Here is an 18,417-nt window from a genome sequence, read left to right as displayed (position 1 = left end):
TTCTAAATGCACATCAAACTCCTAAATAAGAAGAAATAATTAAAGCTGCAGTGAATAAATGAATGCATGTCTTAAATGTTTGGTCATAATTAGGTTCCAGGTTTATTTTTCTGCTGTAAAATAGTTTGACAGTTTATTAGTTCCATCTTAGAGCAGATGACAAACGGATGTGGAGTCTGAAGCATCACAGCTGCTCATTTTAAAGAGCACAGCGCCCTCCAGTGGACACAATATGAATTACACCGGTTTAATTACAAGAGGTTTTTACATAGACTCTGTTTCAATTCAACAGTTTTAAATAGACTCAGTTTTAATTCAGCTCAGTTTTAAATAGACTCAGTTTTAATTCAGCTCAGTTTTAAATAGACTCAGTTTTAATTCAACTCAGTTTTAAATAGACTCAGTTTTAATTCAACTCAGTTTTAATCACAATAGTTTTTTTTTCATAGACTCAGTTTTAATTCAACTGTTTTAATTACACTCAGTTCTAAATAGACTCATTTTTAATTAGACTCAGTTTTAATTACAATAGGTTTTTAAATAGACTCAGTTTTAATTCAACTCAGTTTTAAATAGACTCAGTTTTAATTCGGCTCGGTTTTAATTAGTTTCAGTTTAATTAGATTCAGTTTTAACTCCACTCTTCAGGCCTTTCTCCATTTTCAGATGACTTTGGTTCTGTCTGGGTTCCAGCATCTTTAAGTCTATTAAAGACTAAAGATAATGTAAGATTTTACCAGTATTATTGAAAATCCTTTTATTAATACATTAGGTCTTAGTTTGTAGACTTTTATTTACAAATATGTTATCATGTTTTATTTGTATTAATTTTACCTATTTTTGCATTTTATTTATTTGTGTTTTTTAATTTTTTATATTTTTATTTAATTTTTAAAATAATTTATTAATTAATTTTACCAAATTTTTATGCATCTATGCATTGTGCGAATGTGGTGCTGTGTAATTCACCAGCTGAACAACTCAATTTCCTTCAGGATCAATGCATTATCTATAAATACAATATCAATCATATATCAAACTGTATCATATAATGTCAACAGAAAGGAAATACCTTTACAACTAGAAAACTATCTGACTTTCCGTTATTTTGTTCTTTTTGCTCATTGTTGCTTAGTTTTGTTTTTACTTTTGCTCATTTTCTTGAATATTTTCTTTATTTTTTTATTCATTTTGGTCTTTTTGTTCATAGCGCTACTTATTTGTGACGTATATTTCTTCATTTTCTTTCCTATTTTGCTCAGTTTCTCTTCATTTTCTGAGTTGTAGTTATATTAGTAAACAGCACTTTTTTTTTCTTACTAAATTTCAGGTTGCATATGGTTGTTCAGGTTATTTACATTTTCATAATGTGATTTTACTTTTTTTTTTTTTACACTAAGAGAAAAATTAGGATAATTATTTCTATATCATTCTGTTATTATTCTCCTGGTTCTGATGCTGTTGGTCTGAATGTGGAACCTGAACTAACATGCCTTTGACAGCCCTGATCCAACACATAAAAACACAGAAAGTTGTTGAAAAGGCTTTGACTTTAAGCCATAAAACATAAGCCACATGTAATGCTTTTTGTCGGATGATGAGCTCAGACTCTTCATCATCGCGGACAGAAGGCGCCAACATCTGTTAATGACACGTTTCTTCAATTACTCAATCGTTTCACGCACCACGGAATAATTAAAACATCACCAAATGTAAAAAACATCAGGGTTTCCGCTTCATTTCCATCAGAAAGTCACTCAGTTTGTTTGAATCAGCCCTCAGTCCCTTAGTGTTTTATTAAAACATGATTACATGCACTCATCTCTGTAGTTTATCTTTTATTTTTTGCTAATTGCTCCATAATAGAAGCATAATCCCCCGCGTTCATTAACAAAGGCTGAAAATTAAGTGTTGGCGCCACATCTGCTGCAGATCCCCGATGCCTGTAAATACGTGTGAACTGCAGCTCTTCTACTTATTACTATACACTTTCCATTATCTTATATGACTGTGGAGATAAAGCTTTATAATGACTGAGAGGGGAATTAAAGAATTAGCGCCACGCTCCAGTGCAGGAGTGCTGCTGCTTTCTATTTGTAGCAGCAGAAAGGTGTCTTTTTTTTCTCCCCATCACAGTTAACTTGAACAAAAGGTGAAAATTGCACCCTGAGGGGAAACATCTTCCAGGGAGGGAAGGTGTCAATGCCGCCCATTATGGCTTTGTCTCTGCTTTTCACTTTGGCTCGTCCCCAAAAATCAGACGACAATGTGATCTATGAGGGAATATCTTAGAGAAATGAAGAGGCTGTAGTTCTATGGGTTCTACGAGCTGTGGGAAGGATTTGTAAACCAGTAAAACTAAACTGAAGAAGAGACGACAAATCATGTTAGTGCAGGTTCCACATTCAGCCCATTATGATCTAAAGTGGATCAGAACCAGTAAAATACCATCATAACCTACAAATAATAATAATTTTTCCTCCTTGTTTTAGTGTAAAAACACAAAATTACATGAAAATGTTTACATTTACAAACTATCCTTTAATAAAAAAATAGGACCAAGGCTCCTGTAGTCCAACGGCATGTTTAAAGACAGTAATAGACATTCACTCGACCTGTCAGATCCTCTTAGGTCAGGGCTCTCAAACACGTGGCCCGGGGGCCAAAGGTTTCAATCCAGCCTGTGAGATGAATTTACAAAGTGCAAAAATTCCACAGTCCAGGCTGTGGAACTCATTTTAGTTGTGGTTCCACATACAAACCAATATGATCTACAGTCAAATAATAACAGCAGAAGAACCGGCAAAAAAGAATGACTGCAGATTTTCTTCTTGCTTTGATGTGAGAAAAATAATATTACATTATGCCTATAAATAATACAAACTTCATTTTTTTTTCTTTTTTTTAGTGCAAAAAAATATTTAATAAATTAAATTATGGAAATATTTACATTTACAAACTATCCTGTAACAATAAAATGTGAATAACCTGAACAAATATGAACAACCTGAAATGTCCAAAGAAAATTCAGCTCAATTTTAACCATTTTCTTCCTGTTCCTCAGTGTTTAGTGTCTTTGTAGTTCGGTTCCATAATGCACATGTAGAAATGATAAGTTGAGGAATAATACTGTTAAAATTGCACACATTTAAAAAAAAAAGTTTTTTGATTTAAATTTCAGTTTTTTCAGGTTATTCACTTTTTTTTTTTTTTGGATACTTGATAAAAGTAAGTATTTTCATAATTTAATGAGGGTTTTTTTGCACGAAAACATAGACAAAACTTTGGAGTTGTCATTATTTATAGGTTATTCTGTTATTATTTGACTGGTTCGGCCCACTGGAGATCAAATCAGGCTGAATGTGGAACCTGAAAGAAAATGAGTTTGAGAGCCCTGTCTTAGGTCAAAGGTTGTGTCATCAATCCAGTGGCAATATGAGTATATTTCATCCTAATGTTGAATTTAGACTTTGGAAAAACGACTTGTTTTTCATGTTTCTTTTCCTTTTGTTCTACATATTTTTAACTGGATAGCCAAAATCTACAGTCTGGGTTTCACCTTTCAAGGTCAGTGGTCATGGACCCAAATGAAAGTCCATATGTGACTTCTATCAGTGATCAATAGTAACTAGACTGATATCTGGAACCATTTACATGATATAAACCATCAAAACATGGACAATTAGAAGGAAAGGAACATTTAGAATAGAGGAAAAAAAAACTGACAAAAATCTAAATTTCTCAAAACTCTGAACAAACTTTGTAGACATTCTCCTGAGGAAGATGCATAAAAAATTTGATATGAATCCAACCAGTAGTTTCCGAGAAGAACACTGTTGAAATCTAGACATTGGTGACCTCGGATGTGACCCTTCGAGGTCACTCAAGGTCAAAGGTCATGGACCCAAACGAAAGTCACATGAAAAACGTGTTTTGATGGTGAAGGAGTCAGTAAAATGTAACTCTATTCATGTTGTGCTTTTGAAACAACGGATCTAGATGATGGTATCCATGGTGCAGACAGGAAAGGGGCGTGGCCAGCAGCTGCTCATTTATACTCATGCTTTGACACGTGAGGCTGAAAACCAGGACTAATGAACATGAAGGATCTCAGCATTTAGGACACGAGAATTAAAGTCACCTATTAAGAAGGGACCATATTTTACGATTTCTGGTTCATCGCCTTCACCGAGAATCAAACAAGACATTTGGGAATAAAAAAATCAACAATTTTCACCTTTTTCTAACATTATAGAGATTTTTTTTTTAAAAAGACATTATGAAATTAATAAAAATCTTCAGTTTCTGCCTCTTTCTTTTGCATGTGTCAGTTATTCATATTATATCTGTGCTCTTTTTAATATTAATTCATGTCTCTCTCACTGTTAATGTATATTATTGAATTATGACTACAGTTACACCATAAATAGGACACAATATGAACAGAAAACAATTTTTTTTATTATTAACTGTCAACAAATACCCCACCATCACTGACATAATTTAGGTCATGAGTTCTTTTTAAACCTCTGGAGATTCTTTTAGATAAATGATTAAAATATGCTGCTAAATTTAATGACTGTGTGTTATTGGTGAGGTTTAAGGTTGTTGTATTAAATATTAATAATAATATTAATAATATTATTAATAATAATAAAATAGCTACTTTAAAACCCAACTAATCAGTGTCATAAAGGCTAAATAATATTGAAAATGAAGCTGTTAAACTAAACACACACTCATAAGAATGAAAAACACATGTGGGTATTTCTTCAGATTTATATAAATACTGCATATCGTACAAATCGTTGGTACCGCTGAAAATAAAATCAGTGACATTGTTGTGGCCTTTTAAAACTGCAGAGACAGCGCCCTCTGGAGGCCACCTGGCATAAAACAGCAGCAGAGACCAGGTCGGGGTCAAAGGTCGTATCTGAGGATTGACACTGATCCGATCATTACAACATGATCTTTGAACCAACAGACTCGTACGTACTTCAACGGACGCCGTCATCTCCTTTATTTTCTGCCCTTTTTTTGTGTAACAGACTTTTGTGTAAAACTCTCTCAGCTGATGTCGTGTTTTTGCTTTGGCCATTTTAACTAAACACACAGTACTGTGCTACAGCAGGAGTGTCAAACATACGGTCCATGGGCCAAAACCAGCTGCCAAACAGTCCGATCCCTCCCACCGGATGAAAACTGACACCGAAGATTTAAACTATTAAAGATGTTCAAAGGATTTTAGTTCAGGTTCCACATTCAGACCAATATGATCTAAAATCAGAACCAGTCAAATAATAACAGAATAACCTATAAATAATGACATATATAAAACTTTCAATTTGTTTTAGTGCAAAAAAAAATATTACATAAAATATTTACATTTACAAACTATCCTTCAACAAAAAATGTGAATAACCTAAACAAATATGAACAACCTGAAATGTCTAAAGATAATTCATTGTAATTTTACCAATATTCTGCCTGTTAATAAATGTTTTGTGTATTTGTAGATCCACTGTGATCTGTAAACTGTGTTAATAATAAACTAAAGACAGAATATTATTAAAATTGCACTTATTTTTTCCACTGTTGCTGCTGCTTATGCACCACCACTATAACTGTTACTGTGCATACTAAGAATTTATTTTATATACACATATATATATATTTTAATTTGCTTCTTTCTTTTTTTGGGTAATATCTTCTACCACAGTACTGTGGCACAAAATATGGGTTTGTCTATTACCACAGACCAATCAAATGTTAGTGTTTGTACTAGAGCTAATCAGGAATACCGTTACATGAACTCATTCGCCTTTTTTTTTGGTTTTTTTTACTCATTCTCCTCTTGTTGCCACACTACTGTGGTCATATATGGTGTATACTTCAGTTCATTCTTTTGTGCATTTTTCTACCACAGTACTGTGGCAACTGATGGAAGAAACAACAAATTAGTGATAGTATATATTATAGAACAGGAATAATTGTTCTAAATACTCTATATGTTGTTTTATGGTGTTCTTTGTTCTGGAGGCTGGAGTAGGTGGGCGGAGCTACATGTTAGATAGATGTGGTAGTGTGCCATGTGACTTCTCAGTTCCGTTTGAAAATCTTTAGGAAAAAAAAAAAAAAAACTCAAAATGGGAATTGAACCTAGCTCTTCCGCGTTCCAGTCCGATACATCACCAAGTGAGCTAAAAGCACACTGTATCTCCAGTCGACCTATTCGCCTTATGATTGCCTTGGTACTTTTTGGGATGTACATGACGGTCTAGACATGATATAACGAGGGTGCTGATTGGCTCTGTGGTAATAGATGCCACAGTACTGTGTCAACAGCCACTTCATTTTTTTTAATGGTAGTTTTATTCTATCCTACTAACTGTTTATACAGTCACAGAAAAAAATATTCAACCACCCCTTGTTTTCTTCAGTTTCTTGTTCATTTTAATGCCTGGCCCAACTAAAGGTCCATTTGTTTGGACAAATATAATGATACAAACAAAAATAGCTCACAGAAGTTTAATTTCAGAGCTGATATTTATCCATTTAACATGTTTTCTTGATAAAAACCAAAATCACTTCAGTTCTTCCATCAATATCTATTACATTGTACTGACAAAAACCATGCTTTTATTCATTCCATGTTTTCTTTTCTGTCTGTTTTAGTCACATGACACACACAGGAGTTAGGACTAGATTACAGAACCATTGTTTTTGATGACAGTTGATGGTCTAATAACTTTTTCTGCGACTGTATATTCTATTTTGGATTTTATTCTTTATCTTTCTTATGCTAGAAACCTGGGTAACTTTATTTACTGAGACTGAGTCTAATTGTACTTTTTTCCCTTTAAAACACAGAGAAAAGTTTGTATTTGTCATCATATATTATTTGACTTTAGATCATTTTGGTCTGAATGTGGAACCTGACCTAACATGACTTGGACAGCCCTGGGCTGCTTCTGTTGAGTTTTTGTCTCAGTTTGGCTCAGTTCACGTTGTAGAAAGAGAGAAAAACAGGTTTGGAGGAAACGTCTCTGAATTATGACTGAAAATTTAAAAAAAATAAATCTGGATTTAATTATCAGAAGACGTCTCTTGTAATAATAAAATACTGAAGTCATAATCATAAAAATACGCCTTAAATTGTGTTTGTTGAAAGGAAATAAGGTAAAAAATAAAATAAAATACACGTTAAATTAACAGCATCATCAGGGAAATGAAACATGAATAGAAGGTTTTCATCTATTTTTGTGGAAAAACCTTGAAATGAACAGTTTTGTGTACTCGAAATATAATCGACAAATCATCAGAACAGAAACAGCAGCAGTGAATTATTCCTTTTAACGAACGTCTGTAAACGAACGTCTGTAAACGAACATGACCTGAATGATCCGATTTATCCGTCGTCTGAAAACCATTAAACACACCAATTTTAATCATCGTTTTACTGGGACACGTTTAGAAGGAAACACCGGGTTTTAATGAATCAGCTCCAAAGTCTAATAACGGAGACGCTGATGTTAAATATTCTGATTTCAGACATTAATCTTTAAAGTTCAGATTTGATCAAAAACCAAGTCTGTTTGTTTCTTAAATAGTTTTTTTTTTTTTTTCGCAAATTTCTTTCTTCTGTGTGATTCTTCATTATTTGTTAACCTGTGGAGGTGTAAAAAATAACAAAATAAAGGTGTGATTTCACATCTTATCTTTGTTTTTTCCATAAATGATGATGTTTTTTAAATCTTTTTCAGACTGTTTCTCCACTGTGAAGATAAACTAAATAAATCCGGTTAAAGATCCAAACTGAACCGTTTCATCTGAATCCACAGCTGCTGTTTTTTCTGTCGCAGGTCGTGGTGATAATAACACAAGTACAGAAAAGCTGAAACCGTCCATGTTCGCCGTTTTCGCCTCCAAACAGATCAAATCATCCCGTTGGTTGGTTACAGTACAACTGGTTTTTGGCAGCTGTTGTCGCAGCTGCTTCTGCTCCATTTGCACAAGCCCAGAAAAAAAAAACAAAAAAACTGAATTTGTTCACATCATGCCAGCAGGTACCGAGTCCAGGTCTGATCCAGCTGGAGTTTCATCACTGAGTCAAATGGTCCATGTTGACTTTGTACCAGTGTCTGTAAATCTAAACCCATGTCCAGGTGGGTGTGGGGGGGCGGGGGGTCCCCTAGCCCAGCAGACACCAGGGCGTCTGGTCCTGGTCACACTCCAGTTTGGTGTTGATGACGGTGCAGGGGGCACCGCTGATGCTCAGTTCATGACGAGACTCCACCTGGTAGTGGAGGTTGGTCAGCCCCCCCTCCGGGTCCACCTTAAACTGCTCCTACAGGGAGAATGGGATGGGGCGGGGCGGGGCGGGGCGGGGGGCAAGGGGCGGGGTCACATTAACCATGGGTCAATGTTTTCACATATTCACTCTGTTTTTGTTTTTTTTAAAGTGTCCTTTCATTGGACATTTTTGCATTTTAACACAGAAACAACAACGCAAAATAGACTGACTAAACATAATATTATAAAAAGAGAAGTGGACTCTGTGTGTGTGTGTGTGTGTGTGTGTGTGTGTCTGGGGCATCACACTAACTCTGTACAGAGCTGACTGCTGCAGTTTGTCATATTTATGGTCAGTGAACAGACTAGTAAAAACAGTAAGTTGATAGGACCAATATTTTGGGGGATATTTGTAATTTTGGAATACAATAGCCTCACAATCACACTGCTATGGCCACAATCACATTGCCTTGTTACACTTACAACAATGAGGTAACGTTACTATGGTGTCACATGACCTTCTTGGAGTGAACAATGGGTGGAGTTCCTTGATCAAGTAGTCATTATCGACAGACCAGGGTTTAACGCTGCCTAACAGATGTTTACGTTCAATATCTGACTAAAACCAGTGGAAGGAAACACTGCTGATGTTCTGAGGACATGAGTTCATACTAACTCATGTTTACTGTCACTTTACGGATTCTGGATCAATACGTGGATCGGTCATGTCAATCAAACACCCGAAGACTGAACCACATCAGAGACCGATACTGGATCAGTGACATCATCACCTCATGTCATTACATAAACCACTGGACTGATCAATGAGATTCATGGTCTGAATGTTTTCCACCCAGGAAACTCACATCTGATCAGATTTATTGATTATAATCCTGTTTAACACATGGTCTGTGTTTTCACATCATCTCATCCCCTGGAACCACATCTGCTCATATCATCATTAGTTCATTACATCAGCATCAGTTTGCCATCATTACTTCTGATTGGCTGATTGGTCGGTGTCATTACTCCCATACCTGTTTCTGATTGGTCGGTGTCATTACTCCCATACCTGTTTCTGATTGGTCGGTGTCATTACTCCCATACCTGTTTCTGATTGGTCGGTGTCATTACTCCCGTACCTGTTTCTGATTGGTCGGTGTCATTACTCCCATACCTGTTTCTGATTGGTCGGTGTCACTACTCCCGTACCTGTTTCTGGGCAGCCACTCTCTTCTGGTCTCTCTTCCTCCAGGCCGGGTCGTGGATGTGAAGGAAGGTTTTATATCCTGTGGTGATTCCACTCGGTCTGAACAGCTGTAAAAAGAAAAAAAAGAAACAGAAGAAATGAATGGAAGAAAAAAACATCACTTCAATCAGATAATAGTCATTACTGAAGAGGAAACAGTGTCTTTAGTTTATGTAAAACTGAACTGAATCAGTTAATTTCTGTCAAAAACACCAACATTTGATGAGCTGCAGTTCAGCTGGTGAATGATTTAATGTTTTTCTGACATGAACCATCATTTCCACAGTTTCAGATTCATTTGTTCATTATTATTTTTACCTGTAGTTCTGCTTTCCTCAGCCGTCTGTAGAACTCATCGTCTTCTCGACCCCAGCCCCAGAACCGGTTTGACATCCCATTACACTGAAAAAACACACACGAGTTAAACACATTCAGCATCTGTTTTACAGGCAACAAACTGGACGACAGAGTTTCTGTCAGATTAGACTGAAACTGACTCGAACTGAGCATGTTCACAAATAACAAGGTTCAGTGAAATATACTCCTAAAAAGTACTTTTAGACGATGAGAGGTACAAGGTGCATCTAAACTAATCTAATCTAATCTGTTTCAATCTAATGTAATCTAATCCAATCTAGTCTAATCTAATCTGGTCTACTCTATTCTAGTCTAATGTAATCCTATCTAAACCAACCCAATCTAGTCTAATCTAATCTGGTCTACTCTATTCTAGTCTAATGTAATCCTATCTAAACCAACCCAATCTAGTCTAATCTAATCTGGTCTACTCTATTCTAGTCTAATGTAATCCTATCTAAACCAACCCAATCTAGTCTAATCTAATCTGACCCAATTTTAAATAACCCAATCCAAACTAATCCAATCTACTCTAATCTAATCAAATCTCATACAATCCAATCTAGTTTTATCTAATCTAATTTTATCTAATCCAATCTAATCTAATCTAATCCTGTTTTGTCCCATTCTGAGACGGGGTTAATGTTGGTTCTGTTCATTACTTTTTGCCTCATGTTTCTATCTGTTTTTTTGCGTTCCCCTCTGGACTCCCTGGACCTGGACTCCCTGGACCTGGACTCCCTGGACCTGGACTCGTACCATGTGGTAGTGCTTCTTGGTGAGCAGCAGGATCCCGCCCACGTACGTCTTGTAGTGGTAGAGCGGGTGCAGCTCTGGCGATGCCACGTGGAAGGGGCCGTCCTCGGGGAAGCCGTAGTCCAGGGCATCGTTCAGGGGCAGCAGGTCCACGTCGTGCATGGCCAGGTAGTCTGTGTCGTTACCGCTCTCCAGGAAACCCACGTTGATCAGAGATGCTCGGTTGAACCTGGACAATACCAAGTCCGGTTACATAAATATTTTCAGACACTGGCAGGTTTTTTCTAAATACGACAGAAACCTGAGGGCCATTGGTCGGGTTTTAAAGTGAAATTAAAATTTCAAACTTCTGTTATTATTATTGTTTAGCTGATGAGAGTCGACACCAACAGCCAAACTAACTGTTTACAGAGTTTACACTTTCAACTGTGATACTGTTTATGCATCTTCTCCTCAATAATTACACATTTATCAGACTGTTCATCTCTGACAGTTTGTACAATTACTCATACTTCACACATTTATGTAAATATATATATATATTTTCTCTTAATAATAGTAGTTCATATTTTTTATATTTTATGCTCAGAGGAACCTTTCCACTGTACGAGGAAACCGGTTTCTTTACTCAACACATGACGACAAAATGCTTTGAATTTAAATGATTGGCTGTTTTCATTTATTTATTGTTATTTCAAGTCTTTCAAACCTGTATTCAGGCTATATAATGTTGTGAGGATGGAGTTGGAATCTGTGACGGTGGTGTCAGAGGTGAATGTTGTCCAAAATCAAAACAATATTGGAAAACTCCACATGTTCAAGGACAGACTGATTCCACCCAAATGCAGAAGTGAACCACATCATTCCTGCCTCAGGCCATCAGACTGTTGAATTATCAATATGTGGACAGAAGGTGGACCTCCACACAACTACATTTTTATACACTTATTTATATATATTTCTTTAATTATCATATTGATAATATATTGTCCAGTACATATTCTACAAATTGCTGCTCTAATTTTGTGTCTTAATAGTGACTATATATATGTTGGTATGTTTAGAGCATTATATATATATATATATATATATATATATATATATATATATATATACACACACACACACACACACACACACTGAACAAAAATATAAACGCACCACTTTTGTTTTTGCTCCCATTTTTCATGAGCTGAACTCAAAGATCTAAAACTTTTTCTGTGTACACACAAGGTTTATTTCTCTCAAATATTGTTCACAAATCTGTCTAAATTTGTGTTAGTGAACACTTCTTCTTTGCTGAGATAATCCATCCATCTCACAGGTGTGGCAGATCAAGATGCTGATTAGACAGCAGGATTTTTGCACAGGTGTGCCTTAGGCTGGCCACAATAAAAGGCCACTCCAAAATGTGCAGTTTTATCACACAGCACAATACCACAGATGTCACAAGTTTTGAGGGAATATGCACTGGTCATGCTGACTTCAGGAATCTCCACCAGAGCTTTTGCCTGTGAATTGAATGTTCATTTCTCTACCATAAGCCATCTCCAAAGCTGTTTCAGAGAATTCATGAAGAAGACTGTGCGAGGAAAATGGTGGTCACACCAAAAACTGACTGGTTTTCTGACCCCCCTGGACCCCCCAATACAGTAAAAGTGCACATTTTAGAGTGGCCTTTTATTGTGGCCAGCCCAAGTCACACCTGTGCAATAATCCTGCTGTCTAATCAGCATCTTGATCTGCCACACCTGTGAGGTGGATGGATTATCTCAGCAAAGGACAAAGGAGAAGTGCTCACTAACACAGATTTAGACAAATTTATGAACAATATTTGAGAGGAATAGGCCTTTTGTGTACATAGAAAAAGTTTTAGATCTTTGAGTTAAGCTCATGAAAAATGGGAGCAAAAACAAAAGTCGTGCGTTTATATTTTTGTTCAGTGTATGTGTGTATATATATATATATATATATATATATATATATATATATATATATATTTATATATATATATATATATATTTTTTTTTTTCTTTTATTGTAAAACTGAAAACTTCTCTCCTGCTACTTTTTATTATACTTGGATGGAGTGGCATTCCCCCTCAGATTGACAAAGTATTCTGATTCTAGTATTGGTACAAGTGTTGTGTAGCATTACCACGGTGACACAGGCTGAAGAGTCTAAACCTAAGACTTCTTAACGTCTTAAAATAGTGTTTTTAGCCTAAAATCCAAACCCGTTCCTTTACAGGAAGTGTAACATGGTCTGACCTGTAGTGATCCACCTGGTTGATCACCAGGATCTTGTGTCGAATCTTCTTCTTGTTGAGGAACGTGTGCATGAAGGGAACGAACGTCAGGAGCTCCTCGAAGCGCTCTCTGAAGGGTATGATGAGTGCCAGTTTGTGAGGACCCCAGGAGGGGTCGTCGGCCGCAGACGCCTGAGTGTCAGCGGGGCACGGTGGCGGCGGCTGCTGCTCAGATGAGCGACGGGCTTCCTCCGTCGCCGCTGACATGTCCCCTGAACAACTGAGCTGCAGCCACATAAGAGAGATGAGGACGAGCACCATGCAGAGGCCGAACAGCTTATAGACGGTGCATTTACCAGACAGAAACCTGCAGGAAAACAGCCAGAGGTCAAAGGTTAGGGTCAAATATGACCACAAAACTGTTAGTATTAGTGTTATTTCAGGTTCCGCATTCAGCCCAATATGATCTCAAGTGGATCAGACCAGTAAAATAAAAACAAACTATGAATAATAAACCACATTTTTTGAGTGAAAAAGTAAAATTACATTATGAAAATGTGAATAACCTGAACAACCATTATACAGTCTGAAATTTCTTAAGAAAAATAAGCACACTTAACTAATATAACTCACATATTTTCCTTTGTTTTCCAGTAAAAAAAAGTAAAAGTGCAATCACAGTGGCTCTACAAATACACAAAACATTTAATAACAGGTAGAATATTGGTAAAATTTACTTTTTTTTTTTTCTTAAGAACGTTCAGGTTGTTTGTGGTTTTAGATTATTCACATTTTTTGTGAAAGGATAGTTTGTAAATATAAACATTTTTAAGTAATTTTACTATTTTTACACTTAAGAAAAACTTGTAGTTGTCATTATTTACAGGTTATTATGCCATTATTTTACTGGTCTCATCTACTTTTCCATCATATTAAACTGTAGGTGACATCGTTGATTGTTAATATCTTCAGTGTCATTTTTGCATTTAACAAATTCATCCCATGGGCCGGATTGGACCCTATGGGGGGACGGTTTAGGCCAATGGGTCATATGTTTGAGAAACTGAGACAAAAATGGCCTGAGGGTTGACTATGTATTAATATAACATAACACATGAATATCTGACGCTAACACCGATGGAAACACATCTGATATGTTGATAACTGATATTTACTGATATCAGCTGATGTCTGATCAATACATGAGTGCACCCGTGGCCCAGAAACCAGATACACTACAGACAGCACTGAACATTTATGCAGCATCTACTGGAATTCAATTATTTTTGGGTATTTAATTCACTAAAGCTTTACTAATTTAACCCTTTAACCCCTGACGTGTCTGTGCTGAGCGTTCTGAATGTAGGATTTATCTAAACATTCATACAAATTCAACCATTTCCTCAATAGGAAAAATTTCCAAATGTGTAAATAGAATAGACCTTGTTCTTTTCATAGACATCTGAGCATGCTCAGTTCACCCCCCACCACCTGTGGAATGGAGGGTAAAACACAGAGCAGTGAGTGAGACCAACTCACTATAAAAATAGACAGTTTGCGCTTTTTCTTTTTTAAACACTATTTTCCTTGTGATTTTTTGTTCTTCCTGTTGTTTCCAGTGGTGATTTTCCATTATTCTTATTCTTATTAATTAATTAATTTATTTTTTTATTTTTTTTATTTTTTTACAGTTTTTAATGAGTTTTGACCATGAAACTGTTTTTTTGGAGTTCAACCAGGTGTCAAAAGCAGCTGGACTGATTTTTTTTTTTTTTAAAAAAGGACCAAAACTTAAAAAAAATAAAAATAAAATAAAAAATTCTGGGCCCAAATTTAAATCCTTGTTGTTGTTCAGTGTGTTCCAGGTCACATTCAACATCCTGAATGTCTTAATGATGAACATTCTGTCAAATTTCAATTCCTCTCTTTGTCTTTTTTCAGTTCTTCCACTTGTTTTGACCCTAAAACACACAGTAAAACAAAACCACTGAAGAAAAGGAACACAAGCACATACTCACAGCAGCACCTTTACCTGGAATCAGAGGTTAAAGGGTTAAATAAATCCTGTCAGGAAGCAGTGGTCACACCATGCAGCCTTGAAAACACTGGGATCCACTCATTTAGTTTTAATTCACACAAACCTGCAGGTTCATTAAAGTTACTCACTTCTGTGGCTGAAAAACTGTGGAGGTCTTAGTTCTTCAAAAGCCAAGAAAGAGTGGTTTACTTCAACAAATGTCCTTGTTTTTTTTTTTTAATTTTTCATCTATCTTGGTTATTTATAATTTACTCACATACAAAAAGCCTGATTTAATAAAATAAAAGGTGCATCAATCTTTATTAATGACCATCACTAAACACTAAAGAAACATGCTGCTTACCTTCTATCCTCTTTAAAATAGAGGACAGGCTTTCTCCTCGATGAATACATCATCTTTATGAACTTTAATGCCAAGATAATCGTCTGGTTTTAAAACTCAGAGGCTCAAACTCATAAAAAATAAACGACTCTTTCACACAAATCTCCGTGGATCGTCCATAACGGAGCTAATTTCTCGTTTTTACAGCTAAATTAGCCGCCATGCTAACTGAAAGCCTCCGACAGCGCATGTTTAAAGCGGTTAAATATTTGGCGAAAAGTTAATAGTCAAAATAAAAAGTTAAAACCCATGCTTTTAGCCGGTTGGTGTCGTGTCCATGTCTGTCTATCTGTCAGTCCGTCCGTCCGTTAGCTAGCGGCTACTGTACACGTAGCATGTAGCGGCTCATACAAACCACTGCTGCGGCTTCAAAAACAACTTTTACGGGTTAAATTCGCTCATTTTCGCCGCGACAGGCTTCCCGCCGACCGACCATTAGCGTTTCACATTTGTAAAACTGAAATGTCAGCAATACGAGCTTCAACTGACAGAAAAATACACGATAGTTAAATTGGAAAATCTAACAGAAGCCGATTGTAATACTGTCCGACGCGGAAATGTGTCCGGGTGGGAACGAGGGCGGAACAGAATAAAGGTTCCTACAAATTTCCCCCGTGTTCTTCTTCTTCAATTTAGACACTCAGCAGATACACAGCTGCCCTCTGCTGTTCGATACCAGCACTCCTTTGGATAGTTCTTCATATTGAGTTGATTTTTTTTTTTTAACTTATATTTTATTGTTTCATTTTTGAAATTTTCCGACACAAACATTTAGAACATAGTGTCGGTTGTCGTCCTGTATATTGTCCATTTTTTCCATCAGTCTTCACATGTTTCTTGCTGTAGTCTTATGATACGTACATGTAAGTCTCTCCACGTTGTGAATTTCTTCCACAATGTCTGTCCACTTATTTAGGGAAGGGGGGGGGTCCTCTTTACACCCTTTTGGTGTGATGGCCAAGAGGATTTTAATCAAATATTTATCCTTACTTGGTTTGTCTTTACCTGTCAAATGACCCAAATAGAACATAGAACATGTCCTTGGTAGTTCGTATCCCAATATTTTTCCAAGTTCTTCGCTGATATTATTCCAATATTGGGAAAGTTTTGTGCACTGCCCAAAAACATGCACATGACCCACGTCCTGCTCACCTTCACACCCTCCATTAGGGCTGAGGTAACGACAGTGAAGCCTTTTGGATCTTCAGTGTTAGAAAAAAAAAATCTCATTATGTTTTTCCAACAAAATATTTTCCAACTTCTGGAATTAGATGTAGTCACTTGACTTTCACACATTTCATACCATGTATTTTCACTTAATTCTACCAACAGTTCTTTTTTCCATTTGTCTCTAATATACGGAGTTGAAGTTTTATATTGAGGCTGTTTAATGTCACATTTTACACTAATTTACTCTTTCTTTCCTGGTTCCTGTCAGGTTGCAGTTTTATTTTCTGTCCAGTGAAAAATCCATAAATATGTCAATGCTGGATGTTAAACGAGTGGATAAAGTTTTAGCTGAGTTTATTCTGAAGCTGAAGAAACTCTTAGATTAGTTGTAAAATCTGATTATTTTTTAGAAATACACGGTTCCCACAACACGTGCAACACACAAATATATGATGATTTTTCCATATATTTAACCACTAAGATTTTTTTAAAGTCATTCAAATGAGCTCAATCTGCAACATGAACAGAAGGGAAAAATTCATCCAAAACACCTAATAATCAAACACGGACAGGAACTTTTTCCATTTGTACAAGGTTTGAAGGGCCTGGCTTTACTTGTATTTTAATATTTAAAGTGTGCATGTGCATTTTTACTGAAGGAAAGTGTGTGAGTTTTCTATCCAGGGCTGATGAGAACATATCTGTCTCTTTATTTATATTTAATTTAAATAAATTTAGAAATTCCCCTCTTTTTATATTTGTATATTGTTAACTGTTTCTTTTATGATCAGCAATTTACAAAAATGCAACAACAACAAAAAAAAAAATCTCATAAAATCCTTCTATTCTATTTTTTGTTGATCTGCTAAATGTCATACACTACAAACAAAAAGTTAAGGGTATTTTCAATTTTTTGGGCTTTTTTTTTTTCAGTTGGGATTCTTGCACAGCGCTTTATACTTTTTTTGTGTGAATTGAATTGAAACACATTTTTTTAATGACCAGACATAGTTTTATTTACAAATGGCAAAAATGACAAAAAAAAAAAAAAAAAAGGAAAAAAAAAAAAAGAAATATCCTTAAATTTTGTTTGTAGTGTATGTTTATCCACAGGGGGCACTATGCAGCCATTTATGGTTAAATCGTGTCACCATGACAACACTGCCTATGTTTTCTCCAGGATTTCGGAAAGTTTGAAATGTATTTATACGTAATTATTATATATAAAGGTGTGGTGTTGTCGACTGACCAGCTGAATAATTGAATTTCCTTTAGGATCCATAAAGTTTCTGTCTTCTATCTGTTTTCTCATTTTCTGTTCATGGTCAGATTTTGCTTTGAGTTCTGACTTTTAAAAAATCAACTTTAGAATTCTGACCTGATGCAAATGGTGAAAAATAATGACCTTTTATCCCATGAAGTGCAAAGTGTGCATCATATGCTCACCTGGATACCAGAATGTTAATAGTACAAAATGTGAAGGATTTACCAATTTTCTTCTTTGTTATTGTGAAAAAAATACATTGGTTTGAATAAAGGTGTTTTTATCAGCTGATTTTACGCACATTTTCAACCTGAAACCTGAAAATTTGACAAAAATTGCAAAATATCACAAAAAAATAAAGCGTTAACTACCGGTGTATTAAAGATTATACAGATGGATGTAATCTGGATTTGACCCAAAAACATCTTAAAGGAAAGGTTTAGTCCTTTAGGCCGAGAACCACCAGTTTGACAACAAATCCAACAACTCTGGGAGAAAAAGGTTGAAAAGTGTGCAAACCACATATGGATACCAGAAGGTTAAAACTTACATTTAATAAAGAGTATAGAAGTAAATGTGAATTTGAGGATGAATTCTTTCACATCTATCAGTTTTATTTCAGACTCGGCAGATTTTATCATTTAGGATTTTCTTTAAAAC

The 18,417-nt window shown here is 35.7% G+C and overlaps 1 protein-coding gene across 1 annotated transcript; it reads right to left on the bottom strand.

The window, feature by feature from the left end:
• Positions 1-7,751: 7,751 nt before the first annotated feature.
• Positions 7,752-15,902, bottom strand: LOC115427306 (beta-1,4-galactosyltransferase 7-like). The gene is made up of 6 exons (XM_030145819.1): positions 15,285-15,902; positions 12,926-13,270; positions 10,658-10,883; positions 9,860-9,943; positions 9,505-9,609; positions 7,752-8,347 (listed from the first exon to the last, which is right to left on the bottom strand). The coding sequence occupies exons 1-6, from the start codon at positions 15,335-15,337 to the stop codon at positions 8,192-8,194; spliced, it is 969 nt and encodes a 322-aa protein (XP_030001679.1). The 5' UTR covers positions 15,338-15,902; the 3' UTR covers positions 7,752-8,191.
• Between the last annotated feature and the right edge of the window lie 2,515 nt (positions 15,903-18,417).

The sequence above is a fragment of the Sphaeramia orbicularis genome, chromosome 10, assembly GCF_902148855.1.
Source record: "Sphaeramia orbicularis chromosome 10, fSphaOr1.1, whole genome shotgun sequence".
Classification (NCBI taxonomy): domain Eukaryota; kingdom Metazoa; phylum Chordata; class Actinopteri; order Kurtiformes; family Apogonidae; genus Sphaeramia; species Sphaeramia orbicularis.
This window is presented reverse-complemented; position numbering and strand designations above follow the sequence as displayed.

Bases quoted from the DNA above. Each gene is read 5' to 3' on its own strand.
- LOC115427306 (XM_030145819.1), bottom strand. From the start codon at position 15,337: ATGATGTATTCATCGAGGAGAAAGCCTGTCCTCTATTTTAAAGAGGAT. The intron at 13,271-15,284 runs GTAAGCAGCATG...GTTTTCCTGCAG, and splicing joins TATTTTAAAGAGGATAGAAG to GTTTCTGTCTGGTAAATGCA. The intron at 9,610-9,859 runs GTAAAAATAATA...TTCTTTTTACAG, and splicing joins TGAGGAAAGCAGAACTACAG to CTGTTCAGACCGAGTGGAAT.